The 24,176-nt window shown below is 46.4% G+C and overlaps 1 protein-coding gene across 1 annotated transcript in view; it reads left to right on the forward strand.

Annotated features, from left to right (window-relative positions):
* The window catches only part of LOC110504608 (disintegrin and metalloproteinase domain-containing protein 19-like), an 81,005-nt gene that overhangs the window by 48,845 nt on the left and 7,984 nt on the right, over window positions 1–24,176 (forward strand). Inside the window, 10 exon segments of the mRNA XM_090198116.1 lie at window positions 5,136–5,214; window positions 5,417–5,493; window positions 11,556–11,763; window positions 12,023–12,088; window positions 12,997–13,068; window positions 17,349–17,515; window positions 17,929–18,013; window positions 18,219–18,358; window positions 18,684–18,861; window positions 18,938–19,027. Coding sequence (XP_090054242.1) covers window positions 5,136–5,214; window positions 5,417–5,493; window positions 11,556–11,763; window positions 12,023–12,088; window positions 12,997–13,068; window positions 17,349–17,515; window positions 17,929–18,013; window positions 18,219–18,358; window positions 18,684–18,861; window positions 18,938–19,027 — 1,162 coding nt within the window.

Raw genomic sequence — 24,176 nt, forward strand, 5'->3', positions numbered from 1 at the left:
AACTTTTGAATGGTAGTGTACATAGATATTCTAATTGTATCGCTGTATCTCTCGGTATCTCTGTATCTTTCTTTGTATCTCTCTGTCTCTCTCTCTTTGTCTCTTTCTCTCTCTGTATCTGTATCTATGTCTATCTCTGTATCTGTATCTCTCTGTCTGTCTCTGTATCTGTATCTCTGTCTATCTCTGTATCTGTATCTCTGTCTATCTCTGTATCTGTATCTCTGTCTATCTCTGTATCTGTATCTCTCTGTCTATCTCTGTATCTGTATCTCTCTGTCTATCTCTGTATCTGTATCTCTGTCTATCTCTGTATCTGTATCTCTGTCTATCAATTCAATATCTCTGTCTATCAATTAAATTAAATTCAATTAAATTAAATTCAATTCTAGGGCTTTATTGGCATGGGAAACGTGTTAACATTGCCAAAGCAAGTGAGTTAGATAATATATAAAGTGAAATAAACAATAAAAGTTAACAGTAAACATTACACATAGAGAAGTTTCAAAACAATAAAGACATTACAAATGTCATATTATATATATACAGTGTTTTAACAATGTACAAATGGTTAAAGGACACAAGATAAAATAAATAAGCATAAATATGGGTTGTATTTACAGTGGTGTTTGTTCTTCACTTGTTGACCTTTTCTCGTGGCAACAGGTCACAAATCTTGCTGCTGTGATGGCACACTGTGGAATTTCACCCAGTAGATATGGGAGTTTATCAAAATTGGATTTGTTTTTGAATTCTTTGTGGATCTGTGTAATCTGAGGGAAATATGTCTCTCTAATATGGTCATACATTGGGCAGGAGGTTAGGAAGTGCAGCTCAGTTTCCACCTCATTTTGTGGGCAGTGAGCACATAGCCTGTCTTCTCTTGAGAGTCATGTCTGCCTACGGCGGCCTTTCTCAATAGCAAGGCTATGCTCACTGAGTCTGTACATAGTCAAAGCTTTCCTTAATTTTGGGTCAGTCACAGTGGTCAGGTGTTCTGCCGCTGTGTACTCTCTGTGTAGGGCCAAATAGCATTCTAGTTTGCTCTGTTTTTTTGTTAATTCTTTCCAATGTGTTAAGTAATTATCTTTTTGTTTTCTCATGCTTTGGTTGGGTCTAATTGTGCTGTTGTCCTGGAGCTCTGTAGGGTGTGTTTGTGTTTGTGAACAGAGCCCCAGGACCAGCTTGCTTAGGGGACTCTTCTCCAGGTTCATCTCTCTGTAGGTGATGGCTTTGTTATGGAAGGTTTGGGAATCGCTTCCTTTTAGGTGGTTATAGAATTTAACAGCTCTTTTCTGGATTTTGATAATTAGTGGGTATCGGCCTAATTCTGCTCTGCATGCATTATTTGGTGTTCTACGTTGTACACAGAGGATATTTTTGCAGAATTCTGCGTGCAGAGTCTCAATTTGGTGTTTGTCCCATTTTGTGAAGTCTTGGTTGGTGAGCGGACCCCAGACCTCACAACCATAAAGGGCAATGGGCTCTATGACTGATTCAAGTATTTTTAGCCAAATCCTAAGTGGTATGTTGAAATTTATGTTCCTTTTGATGGCATAGAATGCCCTTCTTGCCTTGTCTCTCAGATCGTTCACAGCTTTGTTGAAGTTACCTGTGGCGCTGATGTTTAGGCCAAGGTATGTATAGTTCTTTGTGTGCTCTAGGGCAACAGTGTCTAGATGGAATTTGTATTTGTGGTCCTGGTGACTGGACCTTTTTTGGAACACCATTATTTTGGTCTTACTGAGATTTACTGTCAGGGCCCAGGTCTGACAGAATCTGTTCATAAGATCTAGGTGCTGCTGTAGGCCCTCCTTGGTTGGTGACAGAAGCACCAGATCATCAGCAAACAGCAGACATTTGACTTCGGATTCTAGCAGGGTGAGGCCGGGTGCTGCAGACTTTTCTAGTGCCCGCGCCAATTCGTTGATATATATGTTGAAGAGGGTGGGGCTTAAGCTGCATCCCTGTCTAACCCCACGACCCTGTGTGAAGAAATGTGTGTGTTTTTTGCCAATTTTAACCGCACACTTGTTGTTTGTGTACATGGATTTTATAATGTCATATGTTTTACCCCCAACACCACTTTCCATCAGTTTGTATAGCAGACCCTCATGCCAAATTGAGTCGAAGGCTTTTTAGAAATCAACAAAGCATGAGAAGACTTTGCCTTTGTTTTGGTTTGTTTGGTTGTCAATTAGGGTGTGCAGCGTGAATACATGGTCTGTTGTACGGTAATTTGGTAAAAAGCCCATTTGACATTTGCTCAGTACATTGTTTTCATTGAGGAAATGTACGAGTCTGCTGTTAATGATAATGCAGAGGATTTTCCCAAGGTTACTGTTGACGCATATTCCACGGTAGTTATTGAGGTCAAATTTGCCTCCACTTTTGTGGATTGGGGTGATCAGTCCTTGGTTCCAAATATTGGGGAAGATGCCAGAGCTAAGGATGATGTTAAAGAGTTTTAGTATAGCCAATTGGAATTTGTTGTCTGTATATTTGATCATTTCATTGAGGATACCATCAACACCACAGGCCTTTTTGGGTTGGAGGGTTTTTATTTTGTCCTGTAACTCATTCAATGTAATTGGAGAATCCAGTGGGTTCTGGTAGTCTTTAATAGTTGATTCTAAGATCTGTATTTGATCATGTATATGTTTTTGCTCTTTATTCTTTGTTAAAGAGCCAAAAAGATTGGAGAAGTGGTTTACCCATACATCTCCATTTTGGATAGATAATTCTTTGTGTTGTTGTTTGTTTAGTGTTTTCCAATTTTCCCAGAAGTGGTTAGAGTCTATGGATTCTTCAATTGCATTGAGCTGATTTCTGACATGCTGTTCCTTCTTTTTCCGTAGTGTATTTCTGTATTGTTTTAGTGATTCACCATAGTGAAGGCGTAGACTCAGGTTTTCCGGGTCTCTATGTTTTTGGTTGGACAGGTTTCTCAATTTCTTTCTTAGATTTTTGCATTCTTCATCAAACCCATTTGTCATTATTGTTAATTTTCTTCGGTTTTCTATTTGAGATTTTTAGATTTGATAGGGAAGCTGAGAGGTCAAATATACTGTTAAGATTTTCTACTGCAAAGTTTACACCTTCACTATTAACGTGGAACGTTTTACCCAGGAAATTGTCTAAAAGGGATTGAATTTGTTGTTGCCTAATTGTTTTTTGGTAGGTTTCCAAACTGCATTCCTTCCATCTATAGCATTTCTTAATGTTACTCAGTTCCTTTGGCTTTGATGCCTCATGATTGAGTATTGCTCTGTTTAAGTAGACTGTGATTTTGCTGTGGTCTGATACGGGTGTCAGTGGGCTGACTTTGAACGCTCTGAGAGACTCTGGGTTGAGGTCAGTGATAAAGTAGTCTACAGTACTACTGCCAAGAGATGAGCTATAGGTGTACCTACCATAGGAGTCCCCTCGAAGCCTACCATTGACTATGTACATACCCAGCGTGCGACAGAGCTGCAGGAGTTGTGACCCGTTTTTGTTGGTTATGTTGTCATAGTTGTGCCTAGGGGGGCATATGTGGGAGGGAATGCTGTCACCTCCAGGCAGGTGTTTGTCCCCCTGTGTGCTGAGGGTGTCAGGTTCTTGTCCGGTTCTGGAATTTAGGTCTCCACAGACTAGTACATGTCCCTGGGCCTGGAAATGATTGATTTCCCCCTCCAGTCTATCTCTGTATCTGTATCTGTATCTCTGTCTCTCTCTGTATCTCTCTGTCTCTCTCTGTAATGCATTGAGGCACTCTCTTTCCCTTTGTAGCTCAGAATGTCACCATGAATGTTTCATGAGCTGTGTGCCACTGGAGATGAATACAATACTTCTCTCACTCTCTTTTCATCACTCACTCTCGGTCTCTCTATTCCTGTCTCACTCTCTCTATCACACTCCTCTAATGTTCTCTTTCCCTTTCCCTCTCTCTGTTCTCTTTCCCTTTACCTCTCTCTGTTCTCTTTCCCTTTCCCTCTCTCTGTTCTCTTTCCCTTTACCTCTCTCTGTTCTATTTCCCTTTACCTCTCTGTTCTCTTTCCATTTACCTCTCTCTGTTCTCTTTCCCTTTACCTCTCTCTGTTCTATTTCCCTTTACCTCTCTGTTCTCTTTCCATTTACCTCTCTCTGTTCTCTTTCCCTTTCCCTCTCTCTGTTCTCTTTCCCTTTCCCTCTCTCTGTTCTCTTTCCCTTTCCCTCTCTCTGTTCTCTTTCCCTTTCCCTCACTCTGTTCTCTTTCCCTTTCCCTCTCTCTGTTCTCTTTCCCTTTCCCTCTCTCTGTTCTCTTTCCCTCTCTCTGTTCTCTTTCCCTCTCTCTGTTCTCTTTCCCTCTCTCTGTTCTCTTTCCCTTTCCCTCTCTCTGTTCTCTTTCCCTTTCCCTCTCTCTGTTCTCTTTCCCTTTCCCTCTCTCTGTTCTCTTTCCCTCTCTCTGTTCTCTTTCCCTCTCTCTGTTCTCTTTCCCTCTCTCTGTTCTTTTTCCCTTTCCCTCTCTCTGTTCTCTTTCCCTTTCCCTCTCTCTGTTCTCTTTCCCTTTACCTCTCTCTGTTCTATTTCCCTTTACCTCTCTGTTCTCTTTCCCTTTCCCTCTCTCTGTTCTCTTTCCCTTTCCCTCTCTCTGTTCTCTTTCCCTCTCTCTGTTCTCTTTCCCTCTCTCTGTTCTCTTTCCCTCTCTCTGTTCTCTTTCCCTTTCCCTCTCTCTGTTCTCTTTCCCTTTCCCTCTCTCTGTTCTTTCCCTCTCTCTGTTCTCTTTCCCTCTCTCTGTTCTCTTTCCCTTTCCCTCTCTCTGTTCTCTTTCCCTTTCCCTCTCTCTGTTCTCTTTCCCTCTCTCTGTTCTCTTTCCCTCTCTCTGTTCTCTTTCCCTCTCTCTGTTCTCTTTCTCTTTCCCTCTCTCTGTTCTCTTTCCCTTTCCCTCTCTCTGTTCTCTTTCCCTCTCTCTGTTCTCTTTCCCTTTCCCTCTCTCTGTTCTTTCCCTCTCTCTGTTCTCTTTCCCTCTCTCTGTTCTCTTTCCCTTTCCCTCTCTCTGTTCTCTCTGACTAGAGCACCCTGCTGCCCTTTGTTTTATGCTGACAGTGTATTCTTTTCACCAGCACTGTTTTCAGTGGGATCATGTTCTCTCTCTTTCTTTCTGTATGTTCCAGGCAGTTATTGGCCCCCGGATATCAGGAGATATGGTACAGTCCCAGCGGTTCCCGCCAGACCTCCTATCCACCCAGCACTGTGAGTTCAATGGGATGTTCCAAAGCATCTAACAATAGGGGGCTATTCATGAAACCAGCCCATTTCTGTTTTTTGGATGTCCAATAGCTAAAGAGTTGGCTGAGTCCGAGACAGGCTAACCAAGCTCTCAAATCTTAGGTGCCATCATTGCAAAAAGAAAGTGCATGATGTGAGTTTGTTTAACTCTCCTCTCATTTTGCAGGGCCACTGTTTCTACCATGGTGACGTCCGGGGTGTGGAGGGGTCCAGTGTAGCACTCAGCACCTGCTCAGGTCTCAGGTAAGCGTTTCTACCAGTAAACCTGCTGATGGAAGTGGTGATCACTAACTGCATGGAATAGGACAGCACTCCAACAGATGAATTCAGTTGATTTTAATGGCCATTTAATGGCCATCCATGTCACACGGTCATTTTCAATCAAACATAATAGGAGAGCAGGCACTGTCAAAAGATTACGTATTTATTGACCATGCATGCATGTAGTACTTCCGGCGCCGACAGAGATGGCCGCCTCGCTTCGCGTTCCTAGGAAACTATGCAGTTTTTTGTTTTTTTTACGTGTTATTTCTTACATTGGTAACCCAGGTCATCTTAGGTTTCATTACATACAGTCGAGAAGAACTACTGAACATAAGAGCAGCGTCAACTCACCATCAGTACGACCAAGAATATGACTTTCGCGAAGCGGATCCTGTGTTCTGCCTTTCACCCAGGACAACGGAATGGATCCCAACTTCGTAAAAGGGGGAAACGGAGCGGTCTTCTGGTCAGACTCCGGAGACGGGCACATCGTGCACCACTCCCTAGCATTCTTCTCGCCAATGTCCAGTCTCTTGACAACAAGGTTGATGAAATCCGAGCAAGGGTAGCATTCCAGAGGGACATCAGATACTGTAACGTTCTTTGCTTCATGGAAACATGGCTCACTGGAGAGATGCTATCGGAGTCGGTGCAGCCAGCTGGTTTCACCACGCATCGCGCAGACAGAAACAAACATCTTTCTGGTAAGAAGAGGGGCGGGGGCGTATGCTTCATGGTTAACGTGACGTGGTGTGATCATAACAACATACAGGTACTCAAGTCCTTCTGTTCACCTGATTTAGAATTCCTCACAATCAAATGTCGACCGCATTATCTACCAAGGAAATTCTCTTCGATTATAATCACAGCCGTATATATTCCCCCCCAAGCAGACACATTGATGGCTCTGAACGAACTTTGTTTGACTCTGTGCAAACTGGAATCCATTTATCCGGAGGCTGCATTCATTGTAGCTGGGGATTTTAACAAGGCTAATCTGAAAACAAGACTCCCTAAATTTTATCAGCATATCGATTGCGCAACCAGTGCTGGAAAAACCTTGGATCACTGCTATTATAACTTCCGCGACGCATATAAGGCCCTTCCCTGCCCTCCTTTCGGAAAAGCTGACCACGACTCCATTTTGTTGATCCCTGCCTACAGACAGAAACTAAAACAAGAAGCTCCCGCGCTGAGGTCTGTTCAACGCTGGTCCGACCAATCTGACTCCACACTCCAAGACTGCTTCCATCACGTGGACTGGGATATGTTTCGTATTGCGTCAGACAACAACATTGATGAATACGCTGATTCGGTGAGCGAGTTCATTAGAACGTGCGTTGAAGATGTCGTTCCCATAGCAACGATTAAAACATTCCCAAACCAGAATCCGTGGATTGATGGCAGCATTCGCGTGAAACTGAAAGCCCGAACCACTGCTTTTAATCAGGGCAAGGTGGCCGGAAACATGACCGAATACAAACAGTGTAACTATTCCCTCCGCAAGGCAATCAAACAAGCTAAGCGTCAGTATAGAGACAAATTAGAATCTCAATTCAACGGCTCAGACACAAGAGGTATGTGGCAGGGTCTACAGTCAATCACGGATTACAAAAAGAAAATCGGCCACGTCACGGACCAGGATGTCTTGCTCCCAGGCAGACTAAATAACTTTTTTGCCGGCTTTGAGGACAATACAGTGCCACTGACACGGCCCGCAACTAAAACATGCGGACTCTCTTTCACTGCAGCCGACGTGAGGAAAACATTTAAACGTGTCAACCCTCGCAAGGCTGCAGGCCCAGACGGCATCCCCAGCCGCGCCCTCAGAGCATGCGCAGACCAGCTGGCTGGTGTGTTTACGGACATATTCAATCAATCCCTATCCCAGTCTGTTGTTCCCACATGCTTCAAGAGGGCCACCATTGTTCCTGTTCCCAAGAAAGCTAAGGTAACTGAGCTAAACGACTACCGCCCCGTAGCACTCACTTCCATCATCATGAAGTGCTTTGAGAGGACTAGTCAAGGACCATATCACCTCCACCCTACCTGACACCCTAGACCCACTCCAATTTGCTTACCGCCCAAATAGGTCCACAGACGATGCAATCTCAACCACACTGCACACTGCCCTAACCCATCATCGACTACAGCTCGGCATTTAACACCATAGTGCCCTCCAAGCTCGTCATCAAGCTCGAGACCCTGGGTCTCGACCCCGCCCTGTGCAACTGGGTACTGGACTTCCTGACGGGCCGCCCCCAGGTGGTGAGGGTAGGCAACAACATTTCCACCCCGCTGATCCTCAACACTGGGGCCCCACAAGGGTGCGTTCTGAGCCCTCTTCTGTACTCCCTGTTCACCCACGACTGCGTGGCCACGCACGCCTCCAACTCAATCATCAAGTTTGCGGACGACACAACAGTGGTAGGCTTGATTATCAACAACGACGAGACGCCCTACAGGAAGGAGGTGAGGGCCCTCGGAGTGTGGTGTCAGGAAAATAACCTCACACTCAACGTCAACAAAACTAAGGAGATGATTGTGGACTTCAGGAAACAGCAGAGGGAACACCCCCCTATCCACATCGACGGGACAGTAGTGGAGAGGGTAGTAAGTTTTAAGTTCCTCGGCGTACACATCACAGACAAACTGAATTGGTCCACCCACACAGACAGCATCGTGAAGAAGGCGCAGCAGCGCCTCTTCAACCTCAGGAGGCTGAAGAAATTTGGCTTGTCACCAAGAGCACTCACAAACTTCTACAGATGCACAATTGAGAGCATCCTGTCGGGCTGTATCACCGCCTGGTACAGCAACTGCTCCGCCCACAACCGTAAGGCTCTCCAGAGGGTAGTGAGGTCTGCACAACGCATCACCGGGGGCAAACTACCTGCCCTCCAGGACACCTACACCACCCGATGTCACAGGAAAGCCATAAAGATCATCAAGGACAACAACCACCCGAGCCACTGCCTGTTCACCCCGCTATCATCCAGAAGGCGAGGTCAGTACAGGTGCATCAAAGCTGGGACCGAGAGACTGAAAAACAGCTTCTATCTCAAGGCCATCAGACTGTTAAACAGCCACCACTAACATTGAGTGGCTGCTGCCAACACACTGACTCAACTCCAGCCACTTTAGTAATGGGAATTGATGGGAAATGATGTAAAATATATCACTAGCCACTTTAAACAATGCTACCTAATATAATGTTTACATACCCTACATTATTCATCTCATATGTATATGTATATACTGTACTCTATATCATCTACTGCATCTTTATGTAATACATGTATCACTAGCCACTTTAACTATGCCACTTTGTTTACATACTCATCTCATATGTATATACTGCACTCAATACCATCTACTGTATCTTGCCTATGCCGCTCTGTACCATCACTCATTCATATATCTTTATGTACATATTCTTTATCCCCTTAGTAGTTTTGGAATTGTTAGCTAGATTACTTGTTGATTATTACTGCATTGTCGGAACTAGAAGCACAAGCATTTCGCTACACTCGCATTACCATCTGCTAACCATGTGTATGTGACAAATACATTTGATTTGATTTGATTTGCACTGACTGTAGAGATATGCAGGCCAGTGTGTTTCTAGGTCATTGGGTTCCATGTTAAGTCATTGAAGCTACAGCAGCATCAGGGATGGAGTTTAGAGGTTGGGATCCAGCATTGCTATTGTTTCCTTTCTGGGTTTACAGAGGAGACTGTTATAGGAGAATAACAGACACATACATTGACAGAACATCTGCAGGGGGAGGAGTGCTCACACACACACACATCTGTAGGAGGAGGAGTGCTCACACACACATCTGTAGGAGGAAGAGTGCTCACACACACACATCTGCAGGAGGAGGAGTGCTCACACACACACATCTGCAGGAGGAGGAGTGCTCACACACACACTCATCTGTAGGAGGAGGAGTGCTCACACACACACATCGGTAGGAGGAGGAGTGCTCACACACACACATCTGCAGGAGGAGGAGTGCTCACACACACACATCTGCAGGAGGAGGAGTGCTCACACACACACATCTGTAGGAGGAGGATTGCTCACACACACACATCTGCAGGAGGAGGAGTGCTCACACACACACTCATCTGCAGGAGGAGGAGTGCTCACACACACACATCTGTAGGAGGAGGAGTGCTCACACACACATCTGTAGGAGGAGGAGTGCTCACACACACACTCATCTGCAGGAGGAGGAGTGGTCACACACACACACATCTGTAGGAGGAGGAGTGCTCACACACACATCTGTAGGAGGAAGAGTGCTCACACACACACATCTGCAGGAGGAGGAGTGCTCACACACACACATCTGTAGGAGGAGGAGTGCTCACACACACATCTGTAGGAGGAAGAGTGCTCACACACACACATCTGCAGGAGGAGGAGTGCTCACACACACACATCTGTAGGAGGAGGAGTGCTCACACACACACACATCTGTAGGAGGAGGATTGCTCACACACACACATCTGCAGGAGGAGGAGTGCTCACACACACACATCTGCAGGAGGAGGAGTGCTCACACACACACATCTGTAGGAGGAGGATTGCTCACACACACACATCTGCAGGAGGAGGAGTGCTCACACACACACTCATCTGCAGGAGGAGGAGTGCTCACACACACACATCTGTAGGAGGAGGAGTGCTCACACACACATCTGTAGGAGGAGGAGTGCTCACACACACATCTGTAGGAGGAGGAGTGCTCACACACACACATCTGCAGGAGAAGGAGTGCTCACACACACACATCTGCAGGAGGAGGAGTGCTCACACACACACACATCTGTAAGAGGAGGATTGCTCACACACACACATCTGTAGGAGGAGGATTGCTCACACACACACATCTGCAGGAGGAGGAGTGCTCACACACACACTCATCTGCAGGAGGAGGAGTGCTCACACACACACATCTGTAGGAGGAGGAGTGCTCACACACACATCGGTAGGAGGAGGAGTGCTCACACACACACATCTGCAGGAGGAGGAGTGCTCACACACACACATCTGCAGGAGGAGGAGTGCTCACACACACACATCTGTAGGAGGAGGATTGCTCACACACACACATCTGCAGGAGGAGGAGTGCTCACACACACACATCTGCAGGAGGAGGAGTGCTCTCACACACACATCTGCAGGAGGAGGAGTGCTCACACACACACATCTGCAGGAAAGGAATGGATGAATGCATCTCCCTGCTTTGTCCCATGGACAGAACTGCAAACGCAGCATAGCGCTCAGTGTGCAACGCATGTGCGCATGCACACACACACACACACACAAGCAGGTGTAGAAAGCATCTGGAGAAGGGTTTCCCACAGCCCCTGGTATGATGCCTCTCTCTGACACAATCCTCACTGAGCCAGAACCTGCAATGTGCTGGGTGTCTATTGGGAGAAGCTTCAGCAGCATAGCCAATGGTACACAGCAGGAAGCCTACAGACCTACAGCACTATATATCCCAGCTGACTGAGTGGAAACATCAGAAATCTCCCTGAGGATCTCTCCTCATCTTCTGTCTCTGTCTCTGTCTCTGTCTCTGTCTTTCTCTCTCTCACTCTCACTCTCTCTCTCTCTCTCTCTCTCTCTCTCTCTGTCTCTCTCTCTCTCTCTCTCTCTCTCTCTCTCTCTCTCTCTCTGTCTCTGTCTCTCTCTCTCTCTCTCTCTCTCTATCTCTCTCTCTCTCTGTCTCTCTCTGTGTCTGTCTCTCTCCTTCTTCTTCTCTCTCTCTTTCTGCTCCATCCATCTGGTATCAGAATTTATATACACAGTTCAGTCATGATGTAGTTGTCTAAGACCTGACGTAAATTCCTGCTGCTTCTAGTTTTACATTCTGACATATCTAACTTCTCGCAATATATATTTGATGGAGTTTTAAACACAGCTACGTTCCCAGCTATAATAGTTTTAGTTAGTTAGGTAATATAAATATTTTATGTTTTCTAGCCTGGAACTGATGTGACCCATATCTCTGTTTCCCTAGGGGACTGGTTACGGTGAACACCAGTGTCAGCTACCTGATAGAACCCCTGCCCGCTGTCACCATGGATACACAGCCTCCTCACGCCGTGTTCCGAGCCGAGAACCTCCGTTTGCCCAACAGAACCTGCGGGCAACGCCATAGCAACCAAGGCCAGGGGGAGGGGCTGGGTGACCTCATCCAGGGAATGATGTCACCGTGGGGCAGAAGGGTGAGTGGAGGAGGCACAGATAGACTGGTTGGTGTCTGATATGAGAACCACCACTATCTTCTTCAGAGAATAGGGAGTGCTGCTTTGTATCAGTGAAATATCAGCCATTTTAAGTCCCATGGGAAACAGGCATAACATACTATGAGTTGATAATGAAACATTATAGGGGTACGTGTGTGTGGCGCGCGCTCATAACAAGTAATAATACACTGTAATAGTTGGCTATGAAGTTCTCTACTATGTCCTGATATTTCTCCAGGAGCGGAGAGACGTGGGCCAGAGTATGAAGTATGTAGAGCTGCTGCTGGTAGCTGACCATGCTGAGGTAAGAGGCCAGACATTTTACTTGGCCATTTATTCCAGTTAGTCAGTTGTATCGGTGAGAGGGTAGAAAGGATGCATGACCTCCATCTCCTCTTCCGACCTGTGACTCATACTGCAAGGAAATACTGAACTAGAGACACTCCATCTCTCTGTTACATCCCCCCCATCCCTTCATCTCTCTATCGTCGTACTTCAACCACATCCTTCCCACTTCCCCCTAATGAGACCTGACAAAGTCTGTTCAAATGAGACCTGACAGAGTCTGTTCTAATGAGACCTAACAGGGTCTGTTCTAATGAGACCTAACAGGGTCTGTTCTAATGAGACCTAACAGGGTCTGTTTTAATGAGACCTAACAGGGTCTGTTCTAATGAGATCTAACAGGGTCTGTTCTAATGAGACCTAACAGAGTCTGTTCTAATGAGACCTAACAGGGTCTGTTCTAATGAGACCTAACAGGGTCTGTTCTAATGAGACCTAACAGGGTCTGTTCTAATGAGACCTAACAGGGTCTGTTCTAATGACACCTAACAGGGTCTGTTCTAATGAGACCTAACAGGGTCTGTTCTAATGAGACCTAACAGGGTCTGTTCTAATGAGATCTAACAGGGTCTGTTCTAATGAGACCTAACAGGGTCTGTTCTAATGAGACCTAACAGGGTCTGTTCTAATGAGACCTAACAGGGTCTGTTCTAATGAGACCTAACAGGGTCTGTTCTAATATCCTTCATTGCTGTCTGATGTGTCTGATTGGTTGAGGTCATCCTGCTGCCCTGACTCACATCCTGTGTTAAATTTTACAAGCATGGCAGTAACTGTGTGTGTGTGTGTGTGTGTGTGTGTGTGTGTGTGTGTGTGTGTGTGTGTGTGTGTGTGTGTGTGTGTGTGTGTGTGTGTGTGTGTGTGTAGTTTCAGAAGCACGGCGGGGACTTAAAAAGGACGAAAAGGAAACTGCTGGAGGCGGCTAACTACGTAGACAAGGTGAGAAAAGCCCACACACTGTGGTTCATTTGGGATTAGTTCGGGGGCGTGTCCTGATGGAGATATAGTACACCTAAACAATATAATACTGACAAAAGGCACATATCACAGCATACTACCATTTTGAGGGATAGAAGAACTGTGAGATGGTCTGCTGACTTTCTACAAGGACATTCTACTGCAAAATGAATGAAAATAAAATGTCATAAAATACCATTTCCCCCCAAAATGAGCCCAATAACATATAGGTCCATATGATCAGGCAGGCTAGATCACAAACTTTAAAGTGTCAACAATAGGCTAGTTAGCTAACATATTACTGACTTGTCCCAACAACAACAAAACATGTTCCACTGGGACTCAGCCAACCAAAGATCATGTACTGTGAATTGTGTGTACCTGTTACACCTGATCCCTGTTACATTTAGCCCCAGTCTCCCCTCTACCTTCAACGCCACTGGCACAATTAACGAGCGCTGACGTGCATAAACCATGCAGCTGTTAAGCACTCTGGTTCTAAACACTCTGGTTCTAAACACTCTGGTTCTAAGAACTCTGGTTCTAAACACTCTGGTTCTAAACACTCTGGTTCTAAATATTCTGGTTCTAAACACTGGTTCTAAACACTCTGGTTCTAACCACTCTGGTTCTAACCACTCTGGTTCTAAACACTCTGGTTCTAAACATTCTGGTTCTAAACACTGGTTCTAAACACTGGTTCTAAACACTCTGGTTCTAACCACTCTGGTTCTAAACACTGGTTCTAAACACTCTGTATCTAAAATTGTGCATTTTAGGCCAACTAATTTCTTGGATTTGAGAATGAAGTATAGCCTGATAACACTAGAAAGCTCAATGGCCATCAAAATTGATTTCAAAGGTGTGTTTTATCAGGACTGCATTAAGAATGTTGTACAATGACTGGGCAAGCATATTTATCTCCCTGTGCAGCAATCGCAATTTGACAGAGCCTCGAGAGGAATGTTATTTTCTCTCATAGATTGCGACAGGTTGACAATTGAATAGGTCAACTATTCTACTATGGGATTGTCTGATTTAGCTGTTGTTTACTCGTGTTGTTGGCTGTGGAAAATGTAAATGTGGGAGAAAAAAAAATCATTGGATAATTCAAATAACCATAGGTACCGGGTCTCAGCTCCGCCTGGCTCTCATTTGGATCATAGGTACCGGGTCTCAGCGCCGTCTGGCTCTCATTTGGATCATAGGTACCGGGTCTCAGCTCCGTCTGGCTCTCATTTGGATCATAGGTACCGGGTCTCAGCGCCGTCTGGCTCTCATTTGGATCATAGGTACCGGGTCTCAGCTCCGCCTGGCTCTCATTTGGATCATAGGTACCGGGTCTCAGCTCCGTCTGGCTCTCATTTGGATCATAGGTACCGGGTCTCAGCTCCGTCTGGCTCTCATTTGGATCATAGGTACCGGGTCTCAGCTCCGTCTGGCTCTCATTTGGATCATAGGTACCGGGTCTCAGCTCCGTCTGGCTCTCATTTGGATCATAGGTACCGGGTCTCAGCTCCGCCTGGCTCTCATTTGGATCATAGGTACCGGGTCTCAGCGCCGTCTGGCTCTCATTTGGATCATAGGTACCGGGTCTCAGCTCCGCCTGGCTCTCATTTGGATCATAGGTACCGGGTCTCAGCTCCGCCTGGCTCTCATTTGGATCATAGGTGCCGGGTCTCAGCTCCGCCTGGCTCTCATTTGGATCATAGGTACCGGGTCTCAGCTCCGTCTGGCTCTCATTTGGATCATAGGTACCGGGTCTCAGCTCCGTCTGGCTCTCATTTGGATCATAGGTACCGGGTCTCAGCTCCGTCTGGCTCTCATTTGGATCATAGGTACCGGGTCTCAGCTCCGTCTGGCTCTCATTTGGATCATAGGTACCGGGTCTCAGCTCCGTCTGGCTCTCATTTGGATCATAGGTACCGGGTCTCAGCTCCGTCTGGCTCTCATTTGGATCATAGGTACCGGGTCTCAGCTCCGTCTGGCTCTCATTTGGATCATAGGTACCGGGTCTCAGCTCCGTCTGGCTCTCATTTGGATCATAGGTACCGGGTCTCAGCTCCGCCTGGCTCTCATTTGGATCATAGGTACCGGGTCTCAGCGCCGTCTGGCTCTCATTTGGATCATAGGTACCGGGTCTCAGCTCCGTCTGGCTCTCATTTGGATCATAGGTACCGGGTCTCAGCTCCGCCTGGCTCTCAATTGGATCATAGGTACCGGGTCTCAGCTCCGCCTGGCTCTCATTTGGATCATAGGTGCCGGGTCTCAGCTCCGCCCGGCTCTCATTTGGATCATAGGTACCGGGTCTCAGCTCCGTCTGGCTCTCATTTGGATCATAGGTACCGGGTCTCAGCTCAGTCTGGCTCTCATTTGGATCATAGGTACCGGGTCTCAGCTCCGTCTGGCTCTCATTTGGATCATAGGTACCGGGTCTCAGCTCCGTCTGGCTCTCATTTGGATCATAGGTACCGGGTCTCAGCTCCGTCTGGCTCTCATTTGGATCATAGGTACCGGGTCTCAGCGCCGTCTGGCTCTCATTTGGATCATAGGTACCGGGTCTCAGCTCCGTCTGGCTCTCATTTGGATCATAGGTACCGGGTCTCAGCTCCGCCTGGCTCTCATTTGGATCATAGGTACCGGGTCTCAGCTTCGTCTGGCTCTCATTTGGATCATAGGTACCGGGTCTCAGCTCCGTCTGGCTCTCATTTGGATCATAGGTACCGGGTCTCAGCTCCGCCTGGCTCTCATTTGGATCATAGGTACCGGGTCTCAGCTCCGCCTGGCTCTCATTTGGATCATAGGTACCGGGTCTCAGCTCCGCCTGGCTCTCATTTGGATCATAGGTACCGGGTCTCAGCTCCGTCTGGCTCTCATTTGGATCATAGGTGCCGGGTCTCAGCTCCGTCTGGCTCTCATTTGGATCATAGGTACCGGGTCTCAGCTCCGCCTGGCTCTCATTTGGATCATAGGTACCGGGTCTCAGCGCCGTCTGGCTCTCATTTGGATCATAGGTACCGGGTCTCAGCTCCGTCTGGCTCTCATTTGGATCATAGGTACCGGGTCTCAGCTCCGCCTGGCTCTCATTTGGATCATAGGTACCGGGTCTCAGCTCCGCCTGGCTCTCATTTGGATCATAGGTGCCGGGTCTCAGCTCCGCCTGGCTCTCATTTGGATCATAGGTACCGGGTCTCAGCTCCGTCTGGCTCTCATTTGGATCATAGGTACCGGGTCTCAGCTCCGTCTGGCTCTCATTTGGATCATAGGTACCGGGTCTCAGCTCCGTCTGGCTCTCATTTGGATCATAGGTACCGGGTCTCAGCTCCGTCTGGCTCTCATTTGGATCATAGGTACCGGGTCTCAGCTCCGTCTGGCTCTCATTTGGATCATAGGTACCGGGTCTCATCTCCGTCTGGCTCTCATTTGGATCATAGGTACCGGGTCTCAGCTCCGTCTGGCTCTCATTTGGATCATAGGTACCGGGTCTCAGCTCCGTCTGGCTCTCATTTGGATCATAGGTACCGGGTCTCAGCTCCGTCTGGCTCTCATTTGGATCATAGGTACCGGGTCTCAGCTCCGTCTGGCTCTCATTTGGATCATAGGTACCGGGTCTCAGCTCCGTCTGGCTCTCATTTGGATCATAGGTACCGGGTCTCAGCTCCGTCTGGCTCTCATTTGGATCATAGGTGCCGGGTCTCAGCTCCGTCTGGCTCTCATTTGGATCATAGGTACCGGGTCTCAGCTCCGTCTGGCTCTCATTTGGATCATAGGTACCGGGTCTCAGCTCCGTCTGGCTCTCATTTGGATCATAGGTACCGGGTCTCAGCTCCGTCTGGCTCTCATTTGGATCATAGGTACCGGGTCTCAGCTCCGTCTGGCTCTCATTTGGATCATAGGTGCCGGGTCTCAGCTCCGTCTGGCTCTCATTTGGACCATAGGTGCCGGGTCTCAGCTCCGTCTGGCTCTCATTTGGATCATAGGTACCGGGTCTCAGCTCCGTCTGGCTCTCATTTGGATCATAGGTGCCGGGTCTCAGCTCCGTCTGGCTCTCATTTGGATCATAGGTGCCGGGTCTTGTACCCGGCGGGACCCGGCCCAATTTAACCCCTGCACCCACTCAGACATTCACTACTGTATCCTCACTGAACATAATTAACAATTATATTGTACTTCCATGTTAGTCAAATTATCTTTGTGTGTGTGTGTGTGTGTGTGTGTGTGTGTGTGTGTGTGTGTGTGTGTGTGTGTGTGTGTGTGTGTAGTACTACAAGTCTCTAAGTATTCGTGTGGCAGTGATCGGTCTGGAGGTGTGGTCTGATCAGGACAGGATCAGTGTGTCTGGTAACCCCTACAGTACCCTGGGAGCGTTCCTGGCTTGGAGACGCAAGCAGCTACACACACTACCTAACGACAACGCTCAACTCATCACGTTAGTGTGACACACACACACACACACACTACCTAACGACAAAGCTCAACTCATCACGTTAGTGTGACACACACACACACACACACGCACACACACACACACACTCCTCAACGACAATGCTCAACTCATCACGTTAGTGTGACACACACACTCCTCAACGACAACGCTCAACTCAACTCATCACGTTAGCGTGACACACACACTCCTCAACGACAACGCTCAACTCAACTCATCACGTTAGCGTGACACACAAACACACACACACTCCTCAATGACAATGCTCAGCTCATAACAATGCTCAGCACTCTCCTTTGATCCATCCATCCTTAATCCATCCATCCTTAATCCATCTCTCTTCCTTCCATTAAGACCGTTCAGTGGAACTACAAAGCTGTGTTATTTTGTTTCCCCAGGGGCGTGGCGTTTCAGGGCACCACCATTGGGCTGGCCCCTCTCAGAGCCATGTGCTCAGAGTACCAGTCAGGGGGAGTCAACTCAGTAAGACTACAACAGAACTCTGTCGTTTGAGATTTGACCCTAGCCAATAGCAGCCCAGTAAAGATGTCTCTAAAGTTGTAATGAAGTTGTGATGTATTTGTAATAGCACACATAGATCTAGAACCAAGCTAACATGAGATGTATGTCCCTTTGACTTTCAATACGGGAATTCACCTGTAACTCCCTGACCTCTACCCCCCTGCAGGACCACTCTGACAGTGCTGTGGGCGTGGCAGCGACCATGGCTCACGAGATGGGGCATAACTTTGGCATGAGCCACGACAGCCCTGGGTGCTGCCAGGCCAAGGCTGATGATGGAGGCTGCATCATGGCTGCTGCCACTGGGTGAGAGAATCTATCTATGTTGAAAATCTGTCTTTCTATTAAAGAGATTTTATCTCAATGACAATAAACCCTTTATGAATAAAGGTTAAATAACTAATGCTATAATGATTGATCCTGCTTTGTAACAGACAGTCCTGGGACATGTTCAGCTGAGCAAAATGTTGTGGAATATGAATGTCTGTATAGAAATATATTACTTAGAACACACTTTCTTCTCTGACATGTAGAGTAGAAGGAATCACCTAGTCTATTCATAGCATGTTCTATCTGTAACGTTGGCATCGTTGCACCTTACCCGAATACACCCCTGGTGTGTGTGTCGCAGCCACCCGTTCCCGCGTGTGTTTAATGGCTGTAACCAGCGGGAGCTGAGCAGGTATCTGAGCTCTGGAGGGGGGAAGTGTCTGTTCAACCTCCCCAACCCCAGAGCCATGCACGGGGGGCAGCGCTGTGGGAACGGGTACCTGGAGGATGGAGAGGAGTGTGACTGTGGAGATGAGGAGGTGAGAGAGGTTAAGGGGGTACGTATGTGTGTGCGTGCGTGCGTGCGTGCGCTGATTATCCATCCTCTCTCTACAGGAGTGTTCCAGTCCCTGCTGTAATGCCAACAACTGTACTCTGAAGGCTGGAGCAGAGTGTTCCCACGGAGTCTGCTGTCACAACTGTAAGGTACTGTACACTGTCCTCTCTCTCTCTCTGTCTGACGTCTTCTCTTTCTGTGTCTCTCTCTCTTTCTCTGTCTCTGTGTTTCTCTGTCTCTCTGCCTCTCTCTCTCTCTCTCTCTCTCTCTCTCTCTCTCTCCCTCCCTCTCTCCCTCCCTCTCTCTCTCTCTCTCCCTCTCTCCCTCTCTCTCTCGAGTCCAGATGTGTTGTGTCATTTAATGGTCCACACTGTCCTCTATCTCTCTTTCTGGTCGTACTCTCGCTCTCTCTCTCCCCCACTCAATTCAATTCAAAGGGCTTTATTGGCATGGGAAACATATGTTTACATTGCCAAACAAAGCAAGTGAAATAGATAGTAAACAAAAGTAAAATAAACAATCAAAATTAACATTAAATATTACACAAGTCTCAAAAAAATAAAGACATTTTAAATGTCCTATTATGTCTACATACAGTGTTGTAACAATGTGCAAATAGTTCAACTACTTTATAAAGGGAAAATAAATAAATATGGGATGTATTTACATTGGTGTTTGTTCTTCACTGGTTCCCATTTTCTTGTGGCAGCAGGTCACAAATCTTGCTGGTGTGGTGTGATTTCACTCAGTAGATATGGGAGTTAATCTGAGGGAAATATGTGTCTCTAATATGGTCATGCATTTGGCAGGAGGTTAGGAAGTGCAGCTCAGTTTCCACCTCATTTTGTGGGCAGTGTGAGAGAGCCAGGTCTGCCTACTGTGGCCTCTCTCAATAGCAATGCTCTGTACATAGTCAAAGCTTTCCTTCATTTTGGGTCAAATAGCATTTTAGTTTGCTCAGTGTTTTTGTTGTTTTCTCATGATTTGGTTGTGTCTAATTGTGTTGCTGTCCTGGGGCTCTGTAGTTGTATATGTATTTATTATGGATACCCTTTAGCTGCTGCCTTGACATGCTTCTCCTCATCTTAGCCACTGTTGTATCAATATGTTTTGACCATGACAGTTTACAATCCAGGGTTTCTCCAAGCACTTTAGTTACATCAACTTTCCACATGATTTATTACGATATTTAGTTGAGGTTTAGGGTTAACTGAATGATTTGTCCCAAATACAATACTTTTAGTGTTACGGCTCTCTCTGGCAGGAAGAGTGGACCAAAGCATGGAAAGTGTTCATGATTATTTTCTTTCAAAAAACACTCAAACAAAATAACAAAACGTGAAAACGAAAGCGCACAGTTCTGTCAGGCAGAAACACTAAACAGAAAACAAGATCCCAAAAAAACCAAAAGGAAAATGACAACTTATATGTGATCTCCAATCAGAGACAACGATAGACAGCTGCCTCTGATTGGGAACCACACACACACACGGCCAAACACAAAGAAATAGAAAACATAGACTTTCCCACCCGAGTCACACCCTGACCTAACCAAACATAGAGAATAAAAAGGATACCTAAGGTCAGGGCGTGACATTTAGTTTTAGAAATATTTAGGACTAACTTATTCCTTGCCACCCATTCTGAAACTAACTGCAACTCTTTGTTTAGTGTTGCAGTCATTTCAGTCACTGTAGTAGCTGACATGTATAGTGTTGAGTCATCCGCATACATAGACACGATGGCTTTACTCAAAGCAAGTCAAGTGCAGCGTCTGGTTGCTCCTCATTACACACCACGGACCAACAAATATTCTTTACATCAACAACGTAGGAATCGCTACAACTTATTGTGTGACCTCTTATATGCTATATTAGGCCCAGCCTTTTAAAACTTTGGTTTTCATAGATATGGCTACTATTGTGATCATTACATCCAATGGATCTGGATACTGCTTTCAAGAAAATGTATGTGGCATTAGTAAATAAGTGATCGATACATGTTGTTGATTTCATTCCTGTGCTGTTTGTAACTACCCTGGTAGGCTGACTGATAACCTGAAGCAAGCTTTTTCTTGAGTGGGCAGCTTGATGAATGCCAGTAAATATTTAAATCACCCAGAAAATATACTTCTCTGTTGATATAACATACATTGTCAAGCATTTCACATGTTATCCAGATACTGACTGTTAGTGCTTGGTGGTCTATAGTAGCTTCCCACAAGAATGGCTTTAGGTGAGGCAGATGAACCTGTAGCCATATTACTTCAACAGCATTTAACATGAGATCCTCTCTAAGCTTTACAGGAATGTGGTTCTGAATATAAACAGAAACACCTCCACCATTAGCATTTCTATATTTTCTGTAAATGTTATAACCATGTATTGCTACCACTGTATCATCAAAGGTATTATCTAAGCGAGTTTCAGAGATATGAATATGAAATATGAATATGAAAGTTATCCGTTACTAGCAATTTATTGATTTCTTGAACCTTGTTTCTTCAGCTACCTACGTTAACGTGGGCTATTGTTAGCACTTTTCTTCTGGGATGCTTACTTGTTTTTATTGCTTTACTGAGAAGCTTAGCAGAAGTAGACATGCTCATGTTATTTATGTTAGTGCAGGGAAACTGCACACAGTGGACTTCCTCCTAGGGAACACCGGCTCAGTGATAACAGAATAAATCTGGTTCATAGGCACATGATTACTGCGTACAATAGCTATAGGATCAGCAGAGGCTAACTACCCTGACCTGTCTGTCAGTGTAGTTAGAGGGACATCAATTAGGTTACTTACATTGTGTCTACTAACGCTCCTGTTGTTATGTACATTTGCTGAAGCATTATGAAAACTCTACACCACAATGGTAGGGAGTAACTGAGCTGGGCTTGGGTCATTGATAAGTCATTGTCTCAACGCAGCCTTATAATGCTGTGAAAGGATCCAGGGACCCAAATGATTTGGGTGGATCCCATCCTCCTCATAAAATGTGTTTTGTTTCCAAAAGGTATCGAAATTGTCAACAAAAGTTACACCCATTGAGCTGCAATCATCACGTAGCCAGTTGTGAAGAGAAAGAATCTTGCTGAAGCGTTCACTGCCATGATTCAGAGAGGGCACAGGGCCAGATGATGATGGGTCTTTTGTGAGAGTCAATCAGCTCTACATTCAGGAGCAGCTTAGTGCAGCTATAATGTCATTTACTCGAGCTCCGGGATAGGACATAGTTTTTGCACCAGGAATGGTCACATTTCTTACCATGGAACTGACCAAAATCAAGGCTGGCGAGAAGGTCAAGGAAATCTGTCCACTCTCTCCCGTGCTTCACAGGATTCTGAGAACCTTTTATGGACGGACGAGAGGCAGGATAACGTGAGCCCATTGCTCCCGGTGCCTGGTGCAGGCAGGCCTTCGATAGATGGAGAAGCCCCGCTCCATCCAGAGCAGGGATGGAAGGTTGCCGACTTCAACTTCGAAATCGTAGTAGTAGGCAGAGCGGCTTCAGACACAGGCAACCCCCAGCAATAAAGGTGCAGGAAGATCAGGCTTCAGAACGGCAAAACTTTTCGTTGTTTGTATTCGCTCCGTGCCTCTCGTTGGGAGTGTAGACTGTTTTGCGGGAGGCCTCTGTCTTCGGCTTCCACAACTCGAGACATGCCACCATCGTTGATTGCCATGCTCCTCTTGCTGTGCTCCTTCGACTCCGCTATCAGCTGGGGGATCTCCGGGCAACACCGGCCAGTCGGATAAGGACAAGCGACAAGGCGGAGATGCATCCAACAAGCGCTAACGCCGTCCAGCCACCGGCGTAGAAAATTATTCTGTAGGCTGGCGACCTGCGTGATCAAGGAAGCCACCTCAAGCCTATAGTCCTCGGCAAGTAAACAACTGCCGCATTGGAACTCCAGGTGATCTGGTTTGTCCCGAAACAATGCTGGAACATTTCATTTATTTCTACAGACAAAGAGAGCTGGTACCAACTTCGTTAGCTTGCTGGCTAGCAGCTTAGCTTCTCTGTCAAGCAGGCTTCAACCTGTCTGTTAAGCAGGCTTCAACCTGTCTGTTAAGCAGGCTTCAACCTGTCTGTCAAGCAGGCTTCAACCTGTCTGCTTCAACCTGTCTGTCAAGCAGGCTTCAACCTGTCTGTCAAGCAGGCTTCAACCTGTCTGTCAAGCAGGCTTCAACCTGTCTGTCAAGCGGGCTTCAACCTGTCTGTCAAGCGGGCTTCAACCTGTCTGTTAAGTGGGCTTCAACCTGTCTGTTAAGCAGGCTTCAACCTGTCTGTTAAGTGGGCTTCAACCTGTCTGTCAAGCAGGCTTCAACCTGTCTGTTAAGTGGGCTTTAACCTGTCTGTCAAGCAGGCTTCAACCTGTCTGTTAAGCAGGCTTCAACCTGTCTGTTAAGCAGGCTTCAACCTGTCTGTTAAGCAGGCTTCAACCTGTCTGTCAAGCGGGATTCCGGGACAATAAATAGCAGTCCTAGCTGCTAAAAGCTTGCAGAATCCATGCAAAACCAAGTTCGGTATTCGTATTTAATGAATAGCGGTTTTGTTTTAATCAGATATAACAAACCAAGTGTTTTCCAGCATAAAATGTTCAGCTGGGGTCTGGACCAGCTTGCTTAGGGGACTCTTCTCCAGGTTCATCTCTCTGTAGGGTGTGTTTGTGTTTGTGAACAGAGCCCCAGGACCAGCTTGCTTAGGGGACTCTTCTCCAGGGTCATCTCTCTGTAGGGTGTGTTTGTGTTTGTGAACAGAGCCCCAGGACCAGCTTGCTTAGGGTACTCTTCTCCAGGTTCATCTCTCTGTAGGGTGTGTTTGTGTTTGTGAACAGAGCCCCAGGACCAGCTTGCTTAGGGGACTCTTCTCCAGGTTCATCTCTCTGTAGGGTGTGTTTGTGTTTGTGAACAGAGCCCCAGGACCAGCTTGCTTAGGGGACTCTTCTCCAGGTTCATATCTCTGTAGGTGATGGCTTTGTTATGGAAGGTTTGGGAATCACTTCCATTTAGGTGGTTGTAGAATTCAACGGCTCTTTTATGGATTTTGATAATTAGCGTATATTGGCCTAATTCTGCTCTGTATGCATTATTTGGTGTTCTACGTTGTATACTGAGGATATTTTGGAGAATTCTGCATGCAGAGTCTAAATTTGGTGTTTTTCCCATGTTGCGAATTCTTGGTTGGTGAGTGGACCCCAGACCTCACAACCATAAAGGGAAATTGGGTTCTATAATTGATTCAAATATTTTTTGCCAGAATTTTATGCTGCTTTTGATGGCATCGAAGGCCCTTCTTGC

Source organism: Oncorhynchus mykiss, chromosome 14 (assembly GCF_057628025.1).
Source record: "Oncorhynchus mykiss isolate SJ-2025 chromosome 14, ASM5762802v1, whole genome shotgun sequence".
Lineage (NCBI taxonomy): Eukaryota > Metazoa > Chordata > Actinopteri > Salmoniformes > Salmonidae > Oncorhynchus > Oncorhynchus mykiss.